We start from the raw sequence: 25,461 nt of genomic DNA on the forward strand, positions 1-25,461 counted from the left end.
ATGCTTTTTATCCAAATGAACATTCTTTCTTCCTAATCTTTATCTAAACCACCATTTAATGAAGTGGTCACATGAGTTCCTTCTGCAGCAAAGAGAAGCCATCTCTTTTAACATTCTTTTTAAATACACCTATTCCTGACCATAAAAGATGTGCCAATCTTTCTCAGAGAAAAATATAAAATTTTCTTTTATGAACTTCAAGCAAAGCCTAATTAGATAAATGGAGACTCCTTGAGATAGGAAGAATATAGCTGACCCTTGAAAAAGACAGGTTTGAACAGTGCAAGTCCGTTTACATATGAATTTTTTTCAAAAGTAAATACTGCAGCACTACACAATCCATAGTTGAATCTGCAGACGTAGAACCAGGAATGTGGAAGGCCAACTATAAGTCACATGTTCATCTTCAACTGTGCAGAGGGTTGGTGCCCTTAACTCTATGCTGTCTTAGGGTCAACTGTAGATATACCACAGATGTCAATCTCCTTTAAATTAAACGTATGGACTCAAGGCCATCCAATTTTTTAAATCCTAACAATATTTACAAAATTTAATTGATTTTCAAATTCATATGGAGAAGCAAAAAAACAAAACACTAAAAGATTTATATCAGTATACTGTGGCTGCTGTGACAAATTAAGAGCCACAAACTCAGTATTCTGTTTCATCCTCTCCTCCGTGTCTATCTACAAGTCAGTTTATTCTGTTAGGTATGTTGGGGGGTGGTGGTATATACTTCAAACATGACATGTTGTTGTGCTCACTGATTCGTAAGTTTTTTGAAAATCAGATGTTATATAAGAGTCATTAGCTCTTTCAATAATGGTGAAGATTATATGATAACCTCTGCCATGCCATAAGCATTCTTCATTTAACATCCTATTTTTTTGCTTTTATTTTTCTGTTTCACACGGGACAAATTTTAGATTTTGAGCCAATTTTTTGCACAGGTAATTAAGATAAACCAAGGGGGGTTCTTTTGATACTGACTTTAATGGTATTTTCTATTCTTCATTGAAAGGAAGTTGTTCAAAGAAGAGCAGCTGTGCTCTCCTCGTACCTAATATATTCATTCATGAATTATGTAATATTTACTGAGCACCTAATTCATTCTGGGCACTATGCTGAGGTTAGGGATACAAAGCTTAAGAGACACACTTCTACTCTCAGGAAGGTTGTAAGATATAGGCATGCAAATAAGTAATTACATTGTAATTACTAGAAGTAAATAGGAAAAGTCCCTATACCTTCCGGATGACAGAGAAGGCTTCAGCAAAGCTCTACAGGTTTCCTGCTATTCTTAAGGAAGAGGTTTTAAGGCTTAAGGCTTTCAGGTATAAGCATAATTCTTATCCCCTGCTTTTCTTTGAATACAGTTGCCATCTTATACTGTTTAGGTGCCTTCTTGATAGCGTCTGGTCTACTTTTTCATTGTACCAGTGGGTATCCCAGAAGTCTTATTACCACTCATATTCATGGAGTACTACTTTCACATACAGCATACTTGATTCAAAATTGGTTTGTAAGTAATAGTGATATTTCCTAAAAATGGATTAATGCATGCATCCAAACCATATTAGGTTTCCAACTTAAGAGTTCATACAAAGTCTACTTCCTTTCTATAGTAACTGTCCCTCCAGACTGTAGTTTTGAAATCCAATAGATGGGATTATTATTTTGTTGCTGATGCTTCTTTCTTTCTCCCTTTCTCCTTCCTTTCTCCCTCTTATTCTTTCTTAGTAAGAAGGTTAAAAGAAATGGGCTATTGATTATGGTACAGTAAATAACATTACCAAAAGCATAGGCATCGCAGAAAGTGATTTCTCATTCAATATAAATGAAATGTAAAATACCAGAGAGGGGTAACAAGAAGTTGAAGAAGAAACTGAGACTAATATAAAATTTTCTTTTTCTATCACATTGTCAAAGTTTTATGTCTTAGTGAAAGATGGTGATGTCACTTATTCGAATAGAAAAAAAAATTATAGACATGTATTTGTAGACATTTGATCTTGTCTGTTAGAATAGATCTAACAAACATACTAATTGGCTATTTTTCTATTTTCTCCAAAATCTATTTCTACTACATGACCTTTCTAAAAGAGACATTAGATAATATATGAACGTACACATATACACAAATTGTGATTGAACTCAGAATAAAAAGTTTTAACTAAAAAAAAAAAAGTATGCTTTCTTTTCTAAGGCACTGTAAACTTGTAACTCAACATGTTTCTCTTTTCACTTTGGCTGCCAGGAAATCTAAGAATCAAGTTCAATGCCTTATAGTTATAACCAGCTCATCTCTGGACCCTGATAATGCTACCTTTAAGTAATGGCTATTCAGCTGTTCATCACTAATTGTTCTAGTCTACATTTTATCCAGTCCTATAAGCCACGCAAAATTCTTTGGACGGAATAAAATCCTTAATAAGAGAAGTGTTAATGCAAAAATACAAAAAAAAAATTGGTATATTATGGAACAGTTTGGTTTACTAAGCAAATTAACCAGTAACATTGTTTATGTAAATAATCTGCTCAGTATATCACTTCTTCATAAATACACAAAGATAAAATATTTCAAGTAAGAGTCATACTAAAGAATATAAAGAGTTTATACAAATTAAAGAATAATAAAAAGTCTAATGACATGTATATAGGATTACTTACTAACTTTGCATATCAAATCCTAAAAACATATTCAAATATCAACTTAGTTTATTTTTATAGGCAGTTTACAGTTCACAGTGACTCCTGTACATTTCAGATTTCCAGGCATATCTGTTCCAAGTTAATCTATACTGCTTTCAAGTTATTTACTTAATGAACATAAGCAATACTTGTTTCTGTCTTTATACATTATTTTTTATATCTAATGAACACTAGTTTCTCATTTTCCTGATTTAAGATATTTTAATCCAACTTTCTTTTTGAAAACATTGATATATTCAGATTAGAGAACAATTAAATATTTTTCACAGATATAATCAATAGTCAACTGATCATAAATTTCTTCTCTAAATATAAAAATGGTAAAAAGTAGGGGCCAAGTTGCATGGCTAGGAATCCAATTTTCAGTCTCATTCATTTAGAACTTACTATCAGCATCCGATGTCCAATGCTTTGAAAATTGTTTATGTTGCAGGGTTTTTTCTGTTCTTTGGTTTGTATGTTTCAAGCAGGTACGGACATCAGATAGGGAAAGTCATTCCTGACAAATGGCAAACAAATGACGTATACCTTTGACAGCTCCAGTTTACTGACTTAAGAGTTTACAGGCCATGGTGAGAGGAAAGGGAATCTAGGAGAGCCAGTGGAAACTGAGTTGAGAAAATGAGCTGACAGTCCAAGGAAATCAAGGTAATCAGAGTCCACATGACAAAGTACCAAAGATGAAAGAGCCATCCATACCTAGGAAGACCCTAGGAGACTGCAGAAGGTCTCCTTTCAGTCTGAGCATAAACACGTGCAAGGAAACTTGCCAAGACAGGAAAAAGAACTATGTGAGGGAATATGAGAGAACAGTGCCAGAGGCTCACATAAGCTGGGGAACAGTGCCTGTTCCCAAGAGCTGGGCTATGAAAAAATCCCTCATACCTGTGGGGCACTGAATGGAATATTTAGGAAGGTTTTGTCTCATAATACATAATTACCCTTAAATGGATCCACTCAACAAACTCTAAAGGCAAGACTTGAAATAATCAAACTGTTTTCAAGTAATTTAGCAGCATCTCAGTAAAAAGCTCAAGAATTTACAGAAATATAAAAATACCCTGAGGCTACGAAGGTAAAATTCACAACGAGACATCCAAAAATAACTCAGCATTTAAAGAAGCAGGAAAAACCACCCAGGATGAGAAGAATAACCAACTGACAGAAACTGACCCAGAATAGATAGAGATGTTAGAATGAGCAGAAAATATTACAGAGGGTATTTTACTTGTATTCTATATGTTCAAGAAGCTAAGAAAATATACAGATGATATAATTTTATATGTACATACAGACACACATACACAAAGAACTAGATAAAAACTATAATATCTGAGATGAAAAATAAACCAGTGGGGTGGCAGACTAATATAGCAAAAGAAAAGACTCGTGAATTTGAAGAGTAGCTATAGGAACTACCCAAGATAAAACACAGAAAAAAGAATCTAAAAAAAATGGAAAGAATATCACTTCTTTTTCAAACGCTATAAGATCTTTCAATATAATACTTCCTAATAGATGAGCCTGATATTAATACCTTTTTATATGCCAATAAGCAAAACAAAAAAATAAAAGAAGTGAGGGGAGAAATAACTGGGAAAAAATGGCCCAAAAGTTTACCAACTTTATGAAAATGCTAAACCTACAAATCTAAGCATCTCAATGATTCTATGGCAAGAAATACTGAGAACACTACACCATTGCACATCATAATCAAATTGTTCAAAAGAAGTGATGAAGAGAAAATCTTAACACATTATTGAGCACTGGTCAGAGATGTATTAATGCCACAGGCGTTAGTTTCAGCAAAAATTCCATGCTCAATAATGTGTTAAAAGTAGCCAGAAAAAAAAGAGAAAAAAGAAGATACATACAGAGTAAGATAAGAGGAAAGCAGACTTCTTATCCAAAACAATGCAAGCAAAAAGACAGTGGAGCAAAATCTTTATTTAAAGGTCTAAGGAGAAAACCCATCAATCTAGAATTCTAACTGAAGCAAAACATCTTTCAAATAAGAAAGCAAAATATAGATTTTGACATTAAAAAAGTAAAGAATCCATCACCAGCAGAACATCATTACACAAGAAATCTTAAAGGAAATCCAACAAGAACAAAATGATGCTGGATGGATAGAAATATCTCTGCAAAGGAATGAAAAGCACTGAAAATGGCACTACATGGGTAAATATATACCTTTTTCTTCATTATTTAGAAGTCCTTAAAAGATAACTGCTTGTTTAGACAAAATGTGTAAGTAAATGTATGATCAAAAAAGTATAAAGTCTGGGAAGACGAAAGTAAACTCTGGTAAAGTTCTTATACAAGAAGTGGTACAGTATATTACTTAAATAGTAAATAGCCTCTGGCAAGTTGAAAATATTTACTATAAATCTTAAATCAACCAGTAAAATGTTAAAAGATTACAGCTAATTAAGACAAAAAAAGAAAAATGTAAAAAGACCATCCATTTATTCAACTAATACAAAAAAAGGGCCAAAAAAGAGAACTATGAAAAGATAGATGGTGGCTTCCTGGTGGCTCAGACGGTAAAGCGTCTGTCTACAATGTGGGAGACCTGGGTTCGATCCCTGGGTTGGGAAGATTCCCTGGAGAAGGAAATGGCAACCCACTCCAGTACTTTTGCCTAGAAAATCCCATGAACAGAGGAGCTTGGTGCAGGCTACTGTCCATGGGGTCACAAAGAGTAGGGCACGACTGAGCGACTTCACTTTCACTTTTCATGAAAAGCCAAATAGAAAAAAGCAAGATAACAGACACAAATTTAAATCAAACTCAAACAAATCAATAATGACTTTAATTATACATCATCCAGTTCTAAATGATAAGTTATTGGTCTGAATCTGAACAGAACAATTAAGAGTAAGAAGACTAAATCACTAATCAAAAGTATCCCAACAAAGAAATATCCAGAACCAGATGTCTTCAACGGTGAATTCCACCCAACACTATCATTTGCTACAGCACAGGCAGACTCTGAGGGCATCATGCTAAGCGAAATGACAGAGAAAGAAATACTGTATGATCCCATTTACACGTAAATCTAGAAAACCAAACTCAAACAAACAGATCAGAATGGTGGTTGAGGCAGTGAGTATGAGGGGAAAATGGGTGAAGAGGGTGAAAAGGTATAAATTTTTAGTTATAAGTAAGTTCTGGGAATGTAAGGTACAGCAGAGCGACAAAGAAAAAAAGAAAAAAGGTCTCCAATATCTTAACTACAAGGCCAGTATCACATTATATTAAAAATTAAGATTCAAACATATACGCTGGCTACAAAAAAATCTCCTTTATATAAATGTAACAAAACAAATAGATTAAAACCAGAAAAATATTTATCCTAGTAATGCTAGTCAATGAAAGCAGAAGTCTATATCACTATTAAAGTAGATTCCAGAGCAAAGGTTATTACCACAGATAAAGATCATTTCATAAGGCAAAAGAAGTCAGTTTATGAGGAGGAGATAATAATCCCAAATGTTTAGAAACCTAGTAACAGAGCTTCAAAATACATTAAGCAAAATCTGATAGAACTCAAAAAGAAATAGGCAAACCCCCAATTATAGTCAGAAATTTCATATCCCCACATTCAATAATTCATAAACAAGGAGAAAGAAATTCAGTCAGGATACAGGAGACTTGAACAATACTATCAAACAACTTGTCCTGACACTTTTCAAATACTCAACCAATAACAGGAGAATATATACTGTTTTCAAGTAAATATGAAACATTCATCAAGTTAAAACATATTCCGGGCTATCAAATTTCAGTAAGTTTTGAGGAATTCAAGTCACAAAACAGTTTTCTGACAATAATGAAATTATAGCAGAAAGCAATAACAGAAAGGTATCAGGATACTCTGTCAATATTTGAAGCTAAAGAACACACAGGTTAATAACCCATAGATCAAAGAAGAAACCAAAAGAGAAATCAGAATGCATTTTGGACCTAGATGAAAATGAAAATGAAAATATAAAATACCATAATTTGTAGGACACTGTTTAGAGAAAATTTCTAACAACATATGCATACATTATAAAGAAAAAAGGTCTCAGATTAATAACCTGTTTACACTTAAAGAAACTAGAAAAAAGAGCAAATTAAACTAAAACTAAGCAGGAAAAAGAAATAATAAAGACCAACGCAGAAATCTATTAAATAGAGAAAAATCAATGAAGTAACAAACTGGTTCTTTTAGAAGATCAGTAAAAGTGATAGGCATCCAGCCAGACTGATTAGGAAAAAAAGATAAATTATCAATATTAGGAATGAGGTATGACATCATCACAGATTCTATAGGTATCAAAGAACAATAGGAAGCATTATGAACAACTTTATACCTATAAATCTGACAACTTAATATGAAATAAAATTAATTGAAAGACACAAACTTGTTTCAAGAAGAAACATAACCCAAACAGCCCTCTACCTACTAAAGTAGTTAAAAACCTTCCCTCCAAGAAAACTGTGTATCTAGATGGCTTCCTTAGTGAAGTCTACCAAATGTTCACGAAAATAAAAAAAAAAAAGATACAAATTTTCTACGAACAATTTCCAGAAAACTAAAGAGAAAGGAATGTTTCTCAATTAATACTATAAGGCTAACATTATGTTTAAAAAAAAAAAAGCAAAAACACTACAAGAAAAGTAATATTCCCCATAAACATAACTACAAAATTACAAACATTCTAGCATATAAAATCCAACGTTATATGAAAATGACAAGATGTCACAATTAACTTAGGCTTACAGAGGACTGCAGAGTTGACCCAATATTTGAAAATCCATACTGGAATTTATCATATTAACAGAATGAGGGACTTCCTTGGTGGTTCATGGGTCACTTAAGACTTTGCCTCCCAGTGCAGAGGGTGTGGGCTCAATCCCTAGTCCAGGAATTAAGACCCCACATGCCTCAAGGCCAAAAAAATAGAACATAAACAACAGAAGCAATACTGTAACAAATTCAAGAGACTTTTAAAAAAGTTAACAACAACAAAATATTTAAAAAACAAAATAAAAAAAAATTTTTAAACCTGTTAACCTCAACAGAAACAGAAAAAAGCATTTGACATATCTAGTATCCATTCTTAATGAAAACGCTCAGCAAACTGAAAGAGTAAGACTTTCTCAACATGACAAAGAATATTTATTCAAAAGCCTACAATGAACATGATATTCTATGGTTGGTTTAAAAACAGATCACCTTACCCTTCAGATCAATAAAAAGACAAGGATATCCACTCTCACCACTTTTATTCTACACTGTACTAGAAATCCCAGTAAGTGCAATAAAACAAGAAAAAGATACAAAGGCATAAAAAGAAGACTTAAAGACTCTATTAACGAGTCCATGTATGTAAAAGATTCAATGAAATCTATAAAATACTAATAGAACAAGTGAATTTAGCACAGTTTCAGCATATAAGCTCAATATATAAAAATCAACTGTATTTTACTAACAATCAGAAATAGTCATGAAGATACAATTTACAAGGATATAAAAAGTACATAATATTTAGGGATAACTGACAAAAGATGCATTTAAGACCTGTAGATTAAAAAATACAAAACACTGCTAGGGAAATTAAAGGAGGTCTATATAAAATGAAGAAACATACCTTCTTCACGAGTCAGAGAAATTATTACTGTCAATTTTTCCCAAACTGACCTACAGATTCAACAAAAAACACCTTTGAAAAGGAAGAAAAAAGTTGGACGGTCTACACCATCTAATTTCAAGATTTACTATCAAGTTATAATAATAACAACAACAAAAAGCACTGTGGTATAGGCAGCAACACAGATAAACAGATCACCAGAACAAAACAGTCCCAAAATAGTTCTATACATATAGAGACAACTGAATTTTGGAAAAAGTACAAAGGTAATTCAGCAGAGAAAGGAAAGCCTTTTTCAACAAATGGTGCTAGAACAATTGGAGATTCATATGCAAAAAAAAAAAAAATCCTTCCATATCGCAAACTATATTCACAGCTAACTCAAGATGGATCACAGACATAGATCCTAAAATGATAAAACTCTAGAAGAAAGCATAGGAGAAAATTTTTATGATCTTGGACTTAGGCAAAGGTTTCAGATACAAACCATATAAGAAAAAGTTGATACATGAACTTAATCAAAATTAAGAATTCCTATTCCTTCAAATAAAATGTTAAGCGAATTAAAAGATAATATTAAAAAAAAAAACACTCTGCAAATCATGTATTTGATAAAGTACTTATATACAGAATACACGGTTTCCCAGGTGGTGGTAGTGGTGGTAAAGAACCCGCCTGCCAATTCAGGAGACATAAAAAACGCAGGTTCGACTCCTGAGTGGGGAAGATCTCCTGGAGGAGGGCACAGGAACCCATTCCAGTATTCTTGCCTGGAGAATCCCATGGACAAAGGAGCCTGGCAGGCTACAGTCCATAGGATTGCAGAGAGTCAGATGTGACTGAAGTGACTTAGCACACATACAGAATATATTCAGAATCTTCAAAACTGAGTAAGAATGCAAACAGTTCAATTTAAAAACAGGTGAAATATTTGAACTTGATTTCATCAAAGAAGTCTTATACAATGGCAAATAAGCACGTGAAAAGAAGTTCAGTGTTATCAGATATCAGGGAAACAGTAACTTGACAAAGCCTGTGACTGTGTGGTTCACAATAAACTGTGGAAAATTCCAAAAGAGATGGGAATACCAGACCACCTGACCTGCCTCTTGAGAAACCTGTATGCAAGTCAGGAAGCAACTGTTAGAACTGGACATGGAACAACAGTCTGGTTCCAAATAGGAAAAGGAGTACGTCAAGGCTGTATATTGTCACCCTGCTTATTTAACTTATACGTAGAGTAAATAATGAGAAATGCGGGGCTGGAGGAAGCACAAGCTGGAATCAAGATTGCTGGGAGAAATATCAATAACCTCAGATATGCAGATTAACACCACCCTTATGGCAGAAAGTGAAGAGGAACTCAAAAGCCTCTTGATGAAAGTGAAAGAGGAGAGTGAAAAAGTTCTCAACAATTCAGAAAACTAAGATCACTTTCCCTGTCCCATCACTTCATGGGAAACAGATGTGGAAACAGTGGAAACAGTGTCAGACTTTATTTTGGGGGGCTCCAAAATCACTGCAGATGGTGACTGCAGCCGTGAAATTAAAAGACGCTTACTCCTTGGAAGGAAGTTATGACCAACCTAGACAGCATATTAAAAAGCAGAGATATTACTTTGACAACAAAGGTCTGTCTAGTCAAGGATATGGTTTTTCCTGTGGTCATGTATGGATGTGAGAGTTGGAAAGCTGAGTGCTGAAGAATTGATGCTTTTGAACTGTGGTTTGGAGAAGACTCTTGAGAGTCCCTTGAACTCCAAGGAGATCCAACCAGCCCATCCTAAAGGAGATCAGTCCTGGGTGTTCATTGGAAGGACTGATGTTGAAGCCAAAACTCCAATACTTTGGCCACCTGATGCAAACAGCTGACCCATTTGAAAAGACCCTGATGCTGGGAAAGATTGAGGGCAGGAGGAGAAGGGGACGAGAGAGGATGAGATGGTTGGATGGAATGGGTTTGGGTAAACTCAGGGAGTTGGTGATGGACAGGGAGGCCTGGCATGCTGCAGTTCATGGGGTCACAAAGAGTCGGACACAACTGAGCGACTGAACTGAACTGGCAAGGAAAAGAAATACCATATCAGGTGGTGTTGGTGCATTTCTACGGGAACTATAACTCTCATATACTGCTTGTGAGACTGTAAATTGGTTAAAAAAAAAAAAACACAAAAAAACAAGAAACAGTACATTTGTTTTTAAAAAGAATACAACTGCCACAGGATTCATCCATTCCATTCCTAAGTACTGACTCCAAGAGAAAAGAAAGCATTATGTCTACACAATAGGTGTACCTCACAGCAATTTTACATGTAATAGTCGAAAAGTGAAAACCCACATGTTCATCAACATGTGACCGGGACAATCAAATGATAGCATATCCATACAATAAAAGTGGTAAGAGCAATGTATTATAGACACATCATCACACAACAAATATAGAGGAATTTCAAAGTGTGCTGAGTAAAAGAAACCAATCCAAAAGAGTAAGCACTGTTAATTCCATATATATGTTATGCATGGGCCTCCCAGGTGGCACAGTGCCAACGCAGGACATGTCAGAGACGTGGATTTGATCCCTGGGTTGGGACGATCCCCTGGAGTAGGAAATGGCAACCCACTCCGTATTCTTGCCTGGGAAGTCCCACGGACACAGAAGCCTGGCAGGCTACGGTCCAAGGGGTCACAAAGAGTCAGATAGAACTGAGTGTGTGCGTGTGCGTGCACACGCGCGCATGCACACACACACACACACACACACACACGTATGTATATAAACGATACAAACTAATGTAGAGGAGAACAGATCAATGGTTGCCCAGGGGTAGGATGGCAGGCAAGTAAGGGTGAGAGGAAGGGATTACAAAGCGTCAAAAGGAAACTGGGAGATTACAGATGTCATTTGTTTTCTTGATTATCTGACTATATTCCCAATCATGATGCCATGATGGCTTCACAAAGTGTATGTATGTCAAGAAGTATTCAATTATGCCCAGTGTTCACAGCAGCATTATTTACAACTGCCACGATATGGAAGCAATCTAAGTGTCCATCAATGGGTGAAGGAATAAAGAAGATGTGGTGTATATATAACAGAATACTACTTAGCCATAAAAAAGAATGAAATTTTGCCATTTGAAGCAACATGGACGGACTTGGAGGGTATTACACTAATTGAAATAAGTCAGAGAAGGACAAATATTATGCGACATCACTTGTATGTGGAATCGAAAAAATAAAACCAACCAGCAAATGTAACAAAAAAAAGCAGCAGACTCACAGAGAACAAAGTAGTAGTTACCAGTGGGCAGAGGGAAGGGGAGAGGGGCAAGACAGGGGTAGAAGATTGAGAGGTACAAACTACTATGCATAAAATAAGCTAAAAGGACGTATTGCATAACATGGGGAATATGGCCAATTTTATAACTACAAATGGAGTATAACCTTTAAAAACTGTGAATCACTATTGTACACCTGTAACTTATACAACATTGTGTATCGCCATACTTCAACTTTTTAAAAAGTATTCAATTACATGCTTTAAATTCGTGTGACATATCATTTATCAATTACACCTCAATAAAGTTACTAGTAAGAATGAGCCAAAATTGATTAGCTAGGTGAGCACTTACCTTTCTTTAAGCCAAGAAGACTGAACTGTTACCATACCATACAATAAAATTAACATTTAGTCAATATCCATTATATGCTAAGCATTATGCCAGCCACTTGTTAGATACTAAGTTCTGTGCTTAGTATCATAAGGCCATTCCTTGGGGGGGAAAAAAAGGGAGGGGATAGGGCACAGCAAGATGATAATATGAAACTTTAGCAACTAGACAAGGTTTTATTTCTAGTCTGTAATAATTCTAACTTCCAGTTCCTAAAAATCAAATATACAACATTATCAATAAACACAGCAGATTTAAATCTAAATCCTCCAAGTTCTATAAATTCAGCTGGAATTGTCCTTCAGTGGGAATACATGCCAGGACAAAGGTTTACATTAGATGCTTAAATTATGTTCTCATATACTGGTAAGCCTGAGAAGGCAATGGTGCCCCACTCTAGTACTCTTGCCTGGAAAATCCCATGGATGGAGGAGTCTGGTGTCCGGGGTCGCTAGGAGTCGGACACGACTGAGGACTTCACTTTCACTTTTCACTTTCATGCATTGGAGAAGGAAATGGCAACCCACTCCAGTGTTCTTGCCTGGAGAATGCCAGGGACGGGGGAGACTGGTGGGCTGCCGTCTATGGGGTCACACAGAGTAAGAAATGACTGAAGCGACTTAGCAGCAGCAGCAGTATACTGGTAAGCACTGAATTCTAAAAATACCCTTAGTGAATGGCAGTTTAATTTAAAGGTTAAAAATACAGTTTAGATGGGACCAAAAAAAATCAAAATCCTGTGTAACTGGGAATACCCTCTTCTGCAAACTAGTTTCCTTATAGTGGTTATGTATTAATAAAACCTGTAGTTAACTTGCAAAAAGGATTTGAAGTGGCTCTCCCATGTGGGAGAGCCCTAAGACATCTTTCAGTCTTTGCAGTCCTACTCTCCCCTACTCATTTGCTTAGGAATTACAGTAATTATATTTCAAAGTCACTGTGACCACTCAGAAATACAGAATATTTAATTCAATTAACTAATGTTAGAACCAAGTATAGTACTTAGAGGTCCATTTTTTTGTTCTACATTTGACAAGGTTTTCAGCACTATTGCCATTTGGAGCTAGAATACTGTTGTGACGGATTATCCTGAGCATTTCAAGATGTTCAGTTGACTTGCTGCCCACTAGATGCCAGAAGCACATCTCCATAGTTGTGACAATCAACAGGGTCTCCAGACATTCTCATTGTCCTCAAGGGAGCAAAACAGTCCCTGTTGAGAGTTACTGTCCTAAAATGAGTGCAGTAATCTCTCTATATGGACCTCCTTCACTCACAGGGCAGGAGTCTGAAAACAGAGTCCTCCATTTGAAAGTTCTTAAGAATATTTTAAATGATTATAGATAGTATATGCTCCTTTAAAAAAAATAATAAAATTACTAAAAAGCAAAGGTTTTTTTTTTTTTTTTAAACAAACACATACTGTTTTGTTTTCAAACTGAGAAAGCTAGGCCCTACAAAATACCTGATACCTATGACCTCTTCATACAGACCATGTCTCCAGGGTGGAAAAAAAAAACTTCTAAGGCCAAAGATGTATAAACAACCATTCCTTAAATAACGAACTGTGGCAATTAATTTAGAAAATGTCAATACTCTATTGGAATTCAATTTTAGAGCTCTGCCATTACCCAACCTACATCTTGTCCTAAGTAGGTTATCAAATATCACTGTCCTCAATTTCAAACTGCCATTATCTGTGGTAAATCTCCTACACATAAACTTTCCCTGTCACAGTCTCCTAACCAAATTTTTTCTTCAATGGCTTAACTCTCAAGTGAAATGAAAATAAAAAGATCACAATGTCAACTCTGTCTAGAAAATTTGTATTTTCTTGAAAAAAATCTCTCTTTACATTGCTAAACTGGACTTAATCGCTTTCTATTACACAATAAATATAATTTACTTGGGATAAAGATTTGCTGCCATATATGCAGAAAGAGTAAAAAACAAACTGGAGACATGAAATCTGGGTTTCGGCTCTGCCTCCTAGTACTTGGATGACCAGGTAACAGTCCCAAACTTCAGCTCTCTTAGTTGTAAAAAATGGAGAATAACAATTTTACTAACTTTAAAGTTATTGTGTGGATCAGTTACCACTTACGTGAAATAACTGTACACAGTAAAGAGTCATACAAAGGTTGAGTACTGGTAGGATCCTGTTGGTGTGAGTACACCACATAGTAGAGAAACATGCACCTCAAATAAGAGAGACTTAATTTACTGAATAAACGTCATTTTCCAAAAGGAACATTCTTTACGAAGAGAGCCTGAGATGATAAACCTCGGACTAGGATTCAGGCACCTGAGTGCTAAACTCAGTTCTGCCATTTACTCTCTGTATCAACAAAGGCAAACTTTCCTTTTCACCTCAAATTTCGTATAAAAAGATTCAAGTTTTGGACCAGTTGTTCCGTAAGTATTGTTACAGCCTACTGGCCCACGAAATTACCAAGTGGGCCAAAATGAGTGGGTTAAACTCATTTTAACCCTTTATCCACAATTCAAGAGTAGTTCGGTTGGACGCAAAAGAGAAGGTAACAGACGGTAAGAAAATCTTATTTAAAAATAGAATGTTGTATGATTCTCCAAAAGAAAAGGAAGCGATAAACTACCTTGTTTTCTACAATTAATCATAGCTCTCCCTCTAAATGATAGTAATTATGAGCAAGGTGCATTAACAAGGGCGGGGCTCTCTCCCACAAGCTTTTAGGGAACCACCCACTTCCCAAAGAGGTGTAACTGCTTCCTCCTTGCCCTCCTTAGCCAAGAAACTTGAAAGATTAGGGTTTATATTGTCTGAGTTTTTTTTTTCTTTTCACTTGGGTGGGGATGGCGGTAGTCATCTGACAAACATATCCTATAAACACCATTATCTGCAACAACAAGTCTCCAGAAAGTCTAAAAATAATCTAAGTTGTTGAGTAGTGTTTTTAAATCAGTTCGGTCTATTAACTCAAAACGAGGTAACCCTGTGTGTGATTACCGTTTGCCAACTACCAAGTGTTCCCTTCCCCAAATTATCCGCCCTCCCGCGTCTCTTTAGAGGCGATGCCTCGCCCTCCACTAGCGCATCGCGACAGGGCCGGAGGGAGAGTCCCCAGGGGCTCCCAGGAGAGGGAAGGCCGAGCAACCCAGGCCTCCAGACGCCGTCACCCCTCGCCCCTCACCAATGACGATGCGCAGGTGCTTGAGGCGGGTCAGCGCGTCCTTCTTGGTGTCCAGCACCTTCTGGGTAGACTTCTTCACGTCCCCGTGCGGCTTCTTGGAGAACATCCTGCCGCCGCCACGGCCGACTCCGGCCCCCTCCCGGCCAGGTCAAAGCGGCGGAAAGTGGAGGGAGTGGGGGGGGGAGGAGACTAGTGCGAGCGGCTCATTCACTCCCCAGCCTTGCGGGCCCCGGCGCGGTCGACTCCTCCCAGACCAAGGCCAGGGCCGCCACCTCCACCCGACTCGCGCGGCGTCTGCAAGGCACCTTCGCCTTTAGTTCCAATATGGCGGCTCCCCTCTTCCAGTACTGCACGGAGGGACGGAGACCCGGGCGGGTAGCCCGCCGCCGCCGCCGCTCGCCGCCACAGGCCAGGGCCGGGCACCCAGGACCCGTAGCCGCGGAGGTGCGGCTGTCGGCGGCAGCGGCAACACTCCTCTCTCCCTGAGGCCCCCTTAAGGTTAAATCTTCTTTAGCAGCCGCCAAGGAGACGGAGTGTGGTGATGGGGTTTCACGACTTTGCCGTCGGTGGCGAATGGTCCCCGTGGCAACCGCCTTCTGACGTCAAGTCTTGACGTCACGCCAGCGTGAGATCACCCGTGGCATTACCTTGCTTTAGTTTCCTGTGTAAGTAGCCAGAGGAGTAGCCTGGGGAAGTCAGGGAAGGAAAATCTTGTGTGCGCCTTTGAAAGCCCCCAGAGTAGTCTGTTTTTAAAGGTCCTCCGCCTGTCCCTTCTATTTACTATGTAACTTAAGAACAGAGCTCCAGAACATCAGAGTAGATGTGCAGTGCATTTTAGACGCCATTTCTGAAGGCTTTGTTTTTAACACCCCTTCATTTCCTTACTTTGAATTTTGTATAAAGAATTTTTGTTTATATTGCAAACCGATGGTTAATAATTTACTGTAGTTTCGAGATTTGTGGTATTATAGTACATCCTCTTGGTTAAAATTGTCTTACACAAATGAGTTCTCCCAAAAGCTTGTTGTAGTAGAAAGAAAAATTACAGGGTAAAGAAATCTGGAGAGCTGTGAAGGTTAATTTTCTTCATCTGTAAAGAGTTCACATATCCAGGAGAAAATTGCTAAAGCACAAGTAGAAAACATGAAACAAGTATTACAGAAGTGTGTACTCAACTAAAACATGTGAAAAATGTTCACAACTCGTGGGTAATTTTTAAAACTCAGATTAAAGTAACATTTAAACAATTTAAACAGCTTTTATTGGAGTGTACTTGATACACAGTAAACTGCACATTTTCAAAATGTGCAATTTGGTAAGTTGGATATTTGCATATGACCATGAAAACTTAAGCAGTCAAAATAGTGAACATACTCGTCAGCCCCCAAATGGTCCTCTTGCCCTTTTGTAATCCCTCCCTCCCACTGCCCCCAGCCTGGTCTTTGGCAAACACTGATTTACTTTCTGTCACCTGGAATTTGCATTTTCTAGAGTTTCATGAAAGTGTATGCTTATAGTATACTCTCGTCTGATTTCTTATAGTCAATATAGCTTATTTTTAAGTAATGTAACATTTTACCGGTCAAATGTTTGTTTTTAGGAGTTTAAGTTAGTCATCTTTCAGCAGGTGAGGGCAGCAGCAGACAATCCTATTGCTTACTAGAAAGAAGCAGTAATGACTACAAAAGTTGACATTGTGTATCAAGACATTTAAAAATGTTTATGTATACTTTGATTCATTAGTTTCACTTTTAGGACCCTATTCTAAACTATAAGAAATGGGAAAATATTTATATAAAAATATTAAAGCATGATTTATAACACTGAAAGATTGGAAATGATTAATGTCCATCAGCAGATAAAACATCCAGTAGGTAGAATGTCACGGAACCATGAAAATTATTAATATGAAGACTTTTTAATGACACAGAAAATACTCAAGATACTGTTAAATGAAAAAGCAACACAATGCTGAAAATATTATCAAAACTATGAAAGAAACTATGCATGTAAAATGTAGTTAGAAAAAAATTCAAAAAACCTCCAAAATTGTGATTATAGCTGCAAAGTAAAATCACAAGTGAATTTAATTATTTTCTTTATGTTTTTGCTTAGCTTTTTTTTAACTAAAAGTCATATATTGCTTTCACAACTTAAAAAACAAGTCTATTTAAAGAAAATTAAGAAAATCTAACGTACCAATTTTAAACTCACAAAACAAATTAAGATGTATGTATAGGAATAGAAACCCCTTGAAAATAAAGCCTTTTTTGAAAAATTTATGATATGTCCTACTGTGGTACAGAACAAATATTTGTTGATATTTAAATAATGTTTACATTAAAATGGTTTCTTTTGCTAGTACAAGAGTCATCCAACCCCATGATTCTGGCTATCATTTATTTGGTGATTTTGGACACCTATGTCCCTATTAGTAACCCAAGTCTCCTTTCTGAGCTTCCACAAGCTACTCAGATTCAGTATATACAAAACAACACTCATCATCTTTGTCCTCTCCACTCCCAAACCTGATCTTCCTCCTTCGTTAAATATCTCCACTGGTACTACCACTATTAGCTCAGATTTTCAATCCAGTTTTTCATCTTAAGGCTTCTTCTCTGTCATCCAGTCAGTTACCAACACCTGATGATTCTACTTCTTAAGTATTTCTTGATTTAGTCCTCGTCTCTCCATTATCACCACCTTTGTTCAGGCTCAGGGCTTCACCATTTCTAGCCATGTATGCTAGAAATGGCAGTGGTTTCCTCCCTGTCCCCACATCTTAGTAAGATTTGAGTATCCAATCCTTTTTAAGTAAATTTTAAGAGTTAAAAAGAGATGCCCAATGGTCTTGCAGTCAGTACTTGAATATCTGTGTTAATGAGGAAAAAATGTGGCATTAATAAATTCAAGACATCATTTCTTTTTCTTTTTTTGGTATACATATTTGCTTAAGGATATATTTTATAGTTAGGAAATGCACAGCACTTTGGATCAAAGAACAAAACCCGTATTGAGGAAAGGCTATAACATGTCCAGATTTTATACATTGCTCCCACTTCATAGTGATTATAACCAATCTCTAAGTTTGTTAAGATGATGCAGGAAAAGCTGACCTAGACTGTTGCTCTTTCTAAACTTGAAGTGGAATTAAAAAAAAAAAAAGTAATTAGCCACATTGATTGTGGTGGATATATGCTGGCTTGCCTACCGTCTGGTAATCATACCCAGATTTTTCTCTGAAAAGCCCCCCCTCTCTTGGTCTCATTTGATATGCTGCTGCACTGCCCCCTTTAGACTTTGGTATTCTAGCACTCAGCAAAGAAAGAGTGTTAGGGATGGGCACGTGACCAATTCAGTCTAATAAAACTCTCTCCTACAACTACTGCAAAAGAGAAGTTCTTTTTTCCAAGATGAAGGCCTGGAACTGCTAGGAATCAACAGGTGAAAAGAATCTGCTGAGGATAAGGCCAATACTCTTGAGCACAAAGGGGATAGTTAAGTAGAGAGTAAGTCTTGAATTGCTTGAGCATTTGGATCCAACTTGCCTGAAGTACCATGGTCTTTTCTATTTCCCAGTCAACAAAGTCCTTATTTTGCTTTAGCCAATTTCATGAATCACAGCACGCCAGGCCTCCCTGTCCATCACCAACTCCCGGAGTTCACTCAGACTCACGTCCATCGAGTCCATGATGCCATCCAGCCATCTCATCCTCTGTCGTCCCCTTCTCCTCCTGCCCTCAATCCCTCCCAGCATCAGGGTCTTTTCCAATGAGTCAACTCTTTACATGAGGTGGCCAAAGTACTGGAGTTTCAGCCTTAGCGTCATTCCTTCCAAAGAAATCCCAGGGCTGATCTCCTTCAGAATGGACTGGTTGGATCTCCTTGCAGTCCAAGGGACTCTCAAGAGTCTTCTCCAACACCACAGTTCAAAAGCATCAATTCTTCGGCACTCAGCCTTCTTCACAGTCCAACTCTCACATCCATACATGACCACAGGAAAAACCATAGCCTTGACTAGGCGGACCTTAGTCGGCAAAGTAATGTCTCTGCTTTTGAATATACTATCTAGGTTGGTCATAACTTTTCTTCCAAGGAGTAAGCGTCTTTTAATTTCATGGCTGAAATCACCATCTGCAGTGGGACTGTAAAATGGTATAGCCTGCTTTGGAAGGCGGTTTCTTATAAAGTTAAGCACATTCTTACAATATGATCCAGCAGTTATACTCCAAGGTATTTGAAATTGAAAATATGACTGATTTGAAAATATGGCTTCACCAAAATCTGCACACAAATATTTGTATTATTTTTATTCATAACTCCAAAATTTGGAAGAACCAAGATGTTCTTCAATAGGTGAGTAAATAAAAAACTATGTTACATCCATAAAATGGGATACTATTCATCAGTGATAAAGAAAACAAGCCAAGAAAACACAGGGGTGAATCTTAAATGCGTATTACTAAGTAAAAGAAATAAGTCTGAAAAGGCCACATACTTTATGATTTTAATTATATAACATTCTGGAAAAGACAATATGATAGCAACAGTAAAAATTAATGGTTGTTAGGAGCTTGGAGAGGAGGGAGAGAGGGTTGAATAGGTAAAGGACAGGCAGTTTTTTAGGGGGTAAAATTATTCATTTTAATTGTGGATACGTTATGCATTTAACAATATTCATAGAAACTTATAGACCATCTAGTGAACCTTTATACATGCAAATTAAAAGAAATCATTTAGAAGGCTATAGGATCCCAAGTTGGAACACAGAATGTGACAAAATAATTTAACACTATTACATGTATGAGCCAGCTTCACTGAAGAAGGTAGGGAAAACATACTCATTTGAAAAGGAAAGAAATCTGTAAGACTAAAGACTAAAGAAAATGTATGTAAACACTGTACTCTAGTTGATTAAGTCTTTTTCCCATGAGGATATGGCTTAATTCTGATACTGGTATACTTGTATACTGAAATTAAATAACTACATAAGTAGATAGCAGATGGCAGGACCCAGGTTTCTTCTGTTGGAGTGGGAGTTTTTCAGATAAGCACAGGGAGGTGGGTAGAATAATCCATTTGGTAGTGGATTTGAGTTGAAGAGATCACCAGGAACTTGTTTATCTTAATATAGATACAGGCAGTTACATGTAGAAATATTTACAGATAGGTATATGTGGATGGATTAGTAAACACATGTGTATTTCCTTGCTCTGTCAGCTGAGAGGACTTAGAAGCAATGACACCCTAGTAGCAGCAAGCACACCTATAGCCAGAGTTGGCTTTAATACCATTTTACAATTAAAAAACAACACAACAAAGCTCTTTGGAATAATGTCTGGTTCTAGGATTGAAGCTGATTCTAGGTTTCATATACAAGATGAGCCTGGAACATTTTGTAGTGCCAGAAATAAGGAACTCCATCACACACACAAAAAAATGACAGAAATATATCAACTGAAAGAGCAGAAGTTAAGATAATGTGAGCAACAAAATAAATAAGGTAATCTTAAATTATAACCACAAATATAAACGTCCATGAGTCCATATTGATATAAATAATAATTGAATAAAAGGTAAATGGGGGAGAAGAGACAAATCTCCCATTCAAGAAGATTTTCAAAGAATTTATATAGATACTCAAGGGGATGGAGAGTAACTCCCTAGTTCTTAAGTGTGGTCTGCACATTAAGAGTTTCTGCCAAAGAGTACAGTACAGAAGGGGCGGAGGGAATAACCTTATAGTGGAGAAATGACACAGACTCAGCCAGGTGATCAAGGTTAAAATAAGCAGTGAGGTATCACATTGACAGTATGTACCCTTGGTATAATATAATGAAAATGGCACTTCTGTGGTTCCCATTTAAAACCTATAACTTCAGTCTAATCATGAGAAAAACTTTAGACAAATCCCAGTTGAACAGTGCTCCTCAAAACTGTTAAGGTCAAAACCAAGGAAAGTCTGAGAAACTATCATAGTCAAGAGGAGCCCAAGGAGAAACGAAAACTAAAGGTAATAAGGAATTCTGAAAAGATTCGGGGATACAAAAAGGACCTTAGGTAAAAACCAAGGAAACCTGACAAACTATGTAGTTTAGTTAATGATGTATCATTGTTGACTCATTAATTGTAACAAATGTACCAAGTCATTTGTAAGAAAGGAAAACTGGATGCAGGGCAAATGGGAACTCTTGGTGTATTCAATTTTTTGTATAAATTTGAAACTGTTCAAAAATAATGTCTCTTAAATCATTAAACCTGAGAAATCATTAAGCTATTTTAATATGTATAAAATAACAATGATATGCCATTGCAAGATAATATTCATAATTTTTTGAAAAATGAATTTTGAACTGACATATTTACGAAAAAATAAAATATCTTTTTTTAAAAGACAACAAATATTTTGTGAGAATAAATATATAATTGGGAAGGGGGAATATTTAAATAATTTTTTTCAGATAATTGTGGCCACTCTACTAAAACTAAACTCAATGAGGGGTAGTTTCTTAAATATTAGTTGTAACATGGATTATGAAAGCATATCAATAAACTTTTTGTATTCTTTACATTAAAATCTTGCACTTTAAATGGAACTTTTGCTCATGCATAATTTTGTAGCATTATACACTTGCCATTTGGAAAATAATTGTTCACTGAGATATACAGATATTCCAAATGTTAATACATTTCATTAAACAATATAAATATTTAAAAAAATCAAATACATCAGAAAATCCTTTAAGTATTAGAAAGTTATCATGCTCACCATGGTGAATAAAATTTTTCCGAATTCCTAATTATCATTTGGAAGCTTGAATTTAACCTTTAGTAACAAATACTGTCAGTTGTTTTACTAAAAGTGACAGGCTCACTTTGTTTATTTGATATTTTGTGAAAATATTTGCCAAATATCCAAGCCTGAAAAACTGTAGTTTGTCAGTTCTTTCAAATAAAAATGTCATTCCTTGAATCAAGTTGCTAGGTTAGCTTACAACTCAACTGTGCAAATATTTTTCCTGAAGACCACCATTGTACTTTAGTATGTAGGATTTGCCACAGAAAATATTAAAAATGATGTACTCAGTGCTTTGGTTGATTAGGTGCTAAGTTGTGTCCAACTCTTTTGCAACCCTATGGACTGTAGCCCACCAGGCTCCTCTGTCCATATTTCCCAGGGAAGAATACTGGAGTGAGTTGCCACTTCCTTCTCCAGGAGATCTTCCTGACTCAGAGATCTTGACCCATGCCTCCTACATTGACAGGAGGATTCTATATCACTGAGCCACCAGAGAAGCCCACTCAGTGCTTGAGATTGCATAAAGAATAATCTCTCCTGATTCATTTAGGATATTCATAAGTGAAATTGGTGATGAAGAATACAATGAATGTTGGTATCGTTTGGTACCACTGCCTTCATGCTAATGTGCCAACCATTTTACTTATCATTGCTTTTGTACCTTCACTTCCAATGTCAATAAATTTTGTAATTTCTTTCTGTTGGACTTCATTTAATTTTTTGGGAAAACAGGTAGCATTTACATACAAGTCAAGAAGGAGTAGAATCAGGAATGTAATACACAACATGATAAATATAATTAACTGATGTATGTTATGTTTGAAGGTTAATAAGTGTAAATCCTGAGTTCTCTTTACAAGAAATTTGTTTCTCTATTTTTTTAATTTTTGTAACTATATGAGATGACGGGTTTACCCTAAACTTGCGATATTCACTTCTTTATGTAAATCAAATCTTTATGTTGCATACCTTAAACTTTTGCAGTGCTGTCAAGGATATCCCTTGGGCTGCAAGGAGATCAAACCAGTCCATCCTAAAGGAAATCAGTCCTGAATATTCATTCAGACTGATGCTGAAGCTGAAACTCCAATACTTTGGCTACCTGATGCGAAGAACTGACTCCTTGGGAAAGACCCTGATGCTGGGAAAGATTGAAGGCAGGAGGAGAAGCAGACAACAGAGGATGAGATGGTTGGATGGCATCACTAACTCGATGGACATGAGTTTGGGCAAGCTCTGGGAGTTGGTGATGGACAAGGAAGCCTGGTGTGCTGCAGTCCATGGGGTCGCAAAAAGTCGGACACGACTGAGCAACTGAACTGAACTGAACAAAGATATCTCAGTAAAACTGGAAGAAAAAGAAAAGAAGCATTGGAAGAAACTTTATGATTGGTTAAGGTCAGAAAGTGCTGAAAATAGTATTACAATGAATATAGAAGTTCTTAAGTGAAATATATTTTTAATGAGATGCATTGATGCAAAGGCTGCTAACATTATTTAATAGCATCAGGAAATTAATTCAAAGAGAGGATAGATAAGTAAACTATATTGTATATCCCTTCTCTCATGCCCCATATTTAATCCATTAGTAAGTTTTGTTGATTTTTATCTCCCATTATCTCAAATTTATCCATTTCTTTTTGCCATACAGCCTCTACTCCTGTCCAGATCACCATTATCTTACCTCAATGTCTGATTGATTTCTTCCTTTATTACTCAATTTATTTTCCACTAAGCAACAAGTGATCTTTTTTTTAGAAAAGAAAGATCTGATTTTAAGTTAGTATAGTCTTACCACTAATCAAATGGCATCCCTGCGTACAAACCTCCTAATGGCAACCCACTGCATTTAGGATTTAGAAAAAAATCAAATATCCTTATAATAATCTACCAGGCCCTGAGAGATGTGGCCTTTCTCTAACTTACCTTACCTTGTGCCCCTTTTACCCTTAAACACTGACTGTCCATAGTGATCTCTTAATTCCTCAAACATGAATGTGAGAAAGCTCTTTTCTACATCAGGACCCTTACATATCCTGTTCTTTCCGTTTATGATATTCCTACTTTTCATCCGAGCTGGCCTAATGCCAAACTGTCAGATATTAGCTGAAATATTACTACTTTAGAGAGGTCTTAACCTGATGGCCACTTACACAGGTCTCTGTGTTATACTCTTGTAACACCAGTAGAGAACATCCCTTCATTTGCAGTCAACTGTTTAATATTTCCCGCTTTACTTTTCTCTGAGCTCTGTGCAAGCAGACGCTGTGTCTGTTCTGTTCATCAGTGAATCTCCTGAAACCACTGCACTAGCTGACACACAATACACAATAAATAGCTAATATATAAGTGAAAATGAGAGGGAACTTTTGATAAGAACAGAGAAGAAAGTATGCTAGGAGATTTTAAAATATTTTACTTGCTTTTCATAACACATTTTAAAGAAAAAATAATTAGCTGTCTGTTACTCAGAACTCTTTCAGCTGAACGTAAGAATAAGCAGAAAAACCACTTCAATAAGAAGAGTAGCTCATTAGTTCATGTAACTGAAAGTCTTAGGCTTAACACTGAGCACATGTGGATCCAGGTGCTTAAATTAAAGTCATCAGGAATCTTTGCTTTTTCTCTCTGCTCTTCTGTTGCTTCCCATGCCTGCCTCCCTGCTTCCCCAAGTTGCATGTAGAGGAGAAATGGCCCTAGCAAAACTAAGTTCATAGGCTTCAGGGACCTTTTAACTTCTAAAGACAAAAACTCCTTCTCAATAGCTCCAATAAAAATTCTGTCAATGTCCATCATGGCCTAGGTTGGTCCACGTGTCCATCCCTGGACCAAGAGAATATAATATTCTGATTGGCCACTTGAACCACATGGGAAGAATGAAGCAGAGGGAGTTACTGAAGGGAAAATCAAGGAGCTATTGCTTCAAAAAGGGGATAGATATTGAGGAGGCTAAAAGATTCCCACTGTAACTACACAGAAAAATTATCTGAAGAGGAAAAATACAGATTAAAAATAAAACTGTATGTAAAATATTTGTCATTGAGAAAAATCTTAGAGAAGAAAAATTTCTCTACTTAAAAAAAATCAGTTATTGACAACAGAGAAGAACATAATGTGAGCTATGAGATAGTGGAATAATAATAACATAAATATGCTAATAGAATATTATCAGGTTTATAGTTGAACTAATCCAAGAACTAATTTCTGCAAATAGACAGTTAATACAGGGATGGGCCCTGTACTGTCAACAGGCTATTTTCAAGCACCTTTAAATAGTTTCATTCTTCCCAGGAGAAGGGCATGGCTTCCCACTCCTGTATTCTTGCCTGGAGAATCCTATGGATAGAGGAGTCCTCTGGCTATAAGACCATTGGTTCACAAAGAGTTGGACACAACTGAAGCGACTTAGCATGCACGAATATTCATTATCTTGGCTTCGTAAATAGGATTTAAGGGCAAACATAATA

General features: G+C 36.5%; 1 protein-coding gene across 4 annotated transcripts in view; it reads right to left on the minus strand.

The window, feature by feature from the left end:
• RALGAPA1 (Ral GTPase activating protein catalytic subunit alpha 1) overlaps nt 1–15,301 on the minus strand; it is a 199,743-nt gene extending 184,442 nt beyond the window's left edge. For all 4 annotated transcript variants that reach the window (XM_068991191.1, XM_068991192.1, XM_068991190.1 and 1 more), the window contains exon 1: nt 15,196–15,301. In XM_068991191.1, coding sequence (XP_068847292.1) covers nt 15,196–15,301 — 106 coding nt within the window. The remainder of the gene's footprint in view (nt 1–15,195) is intronic.
• Nucleotides 15,302–25,461: the final 10,160 nt, after the last annotated feature.

This window comes from Capricornis sumatraensis, chromosome 19 (genome assembly GCF_032405125.1).
Source record: "Capricornis sumatraensis isolate serow.1 chromosome 19, serow.2, whole genome shotgun sequence".
NCBI lineage: Eukaryota > Metazoa > Chordata > Mammalia > Artiodactyla > Bovidae > Capricornis > Capricornis sumatraensis.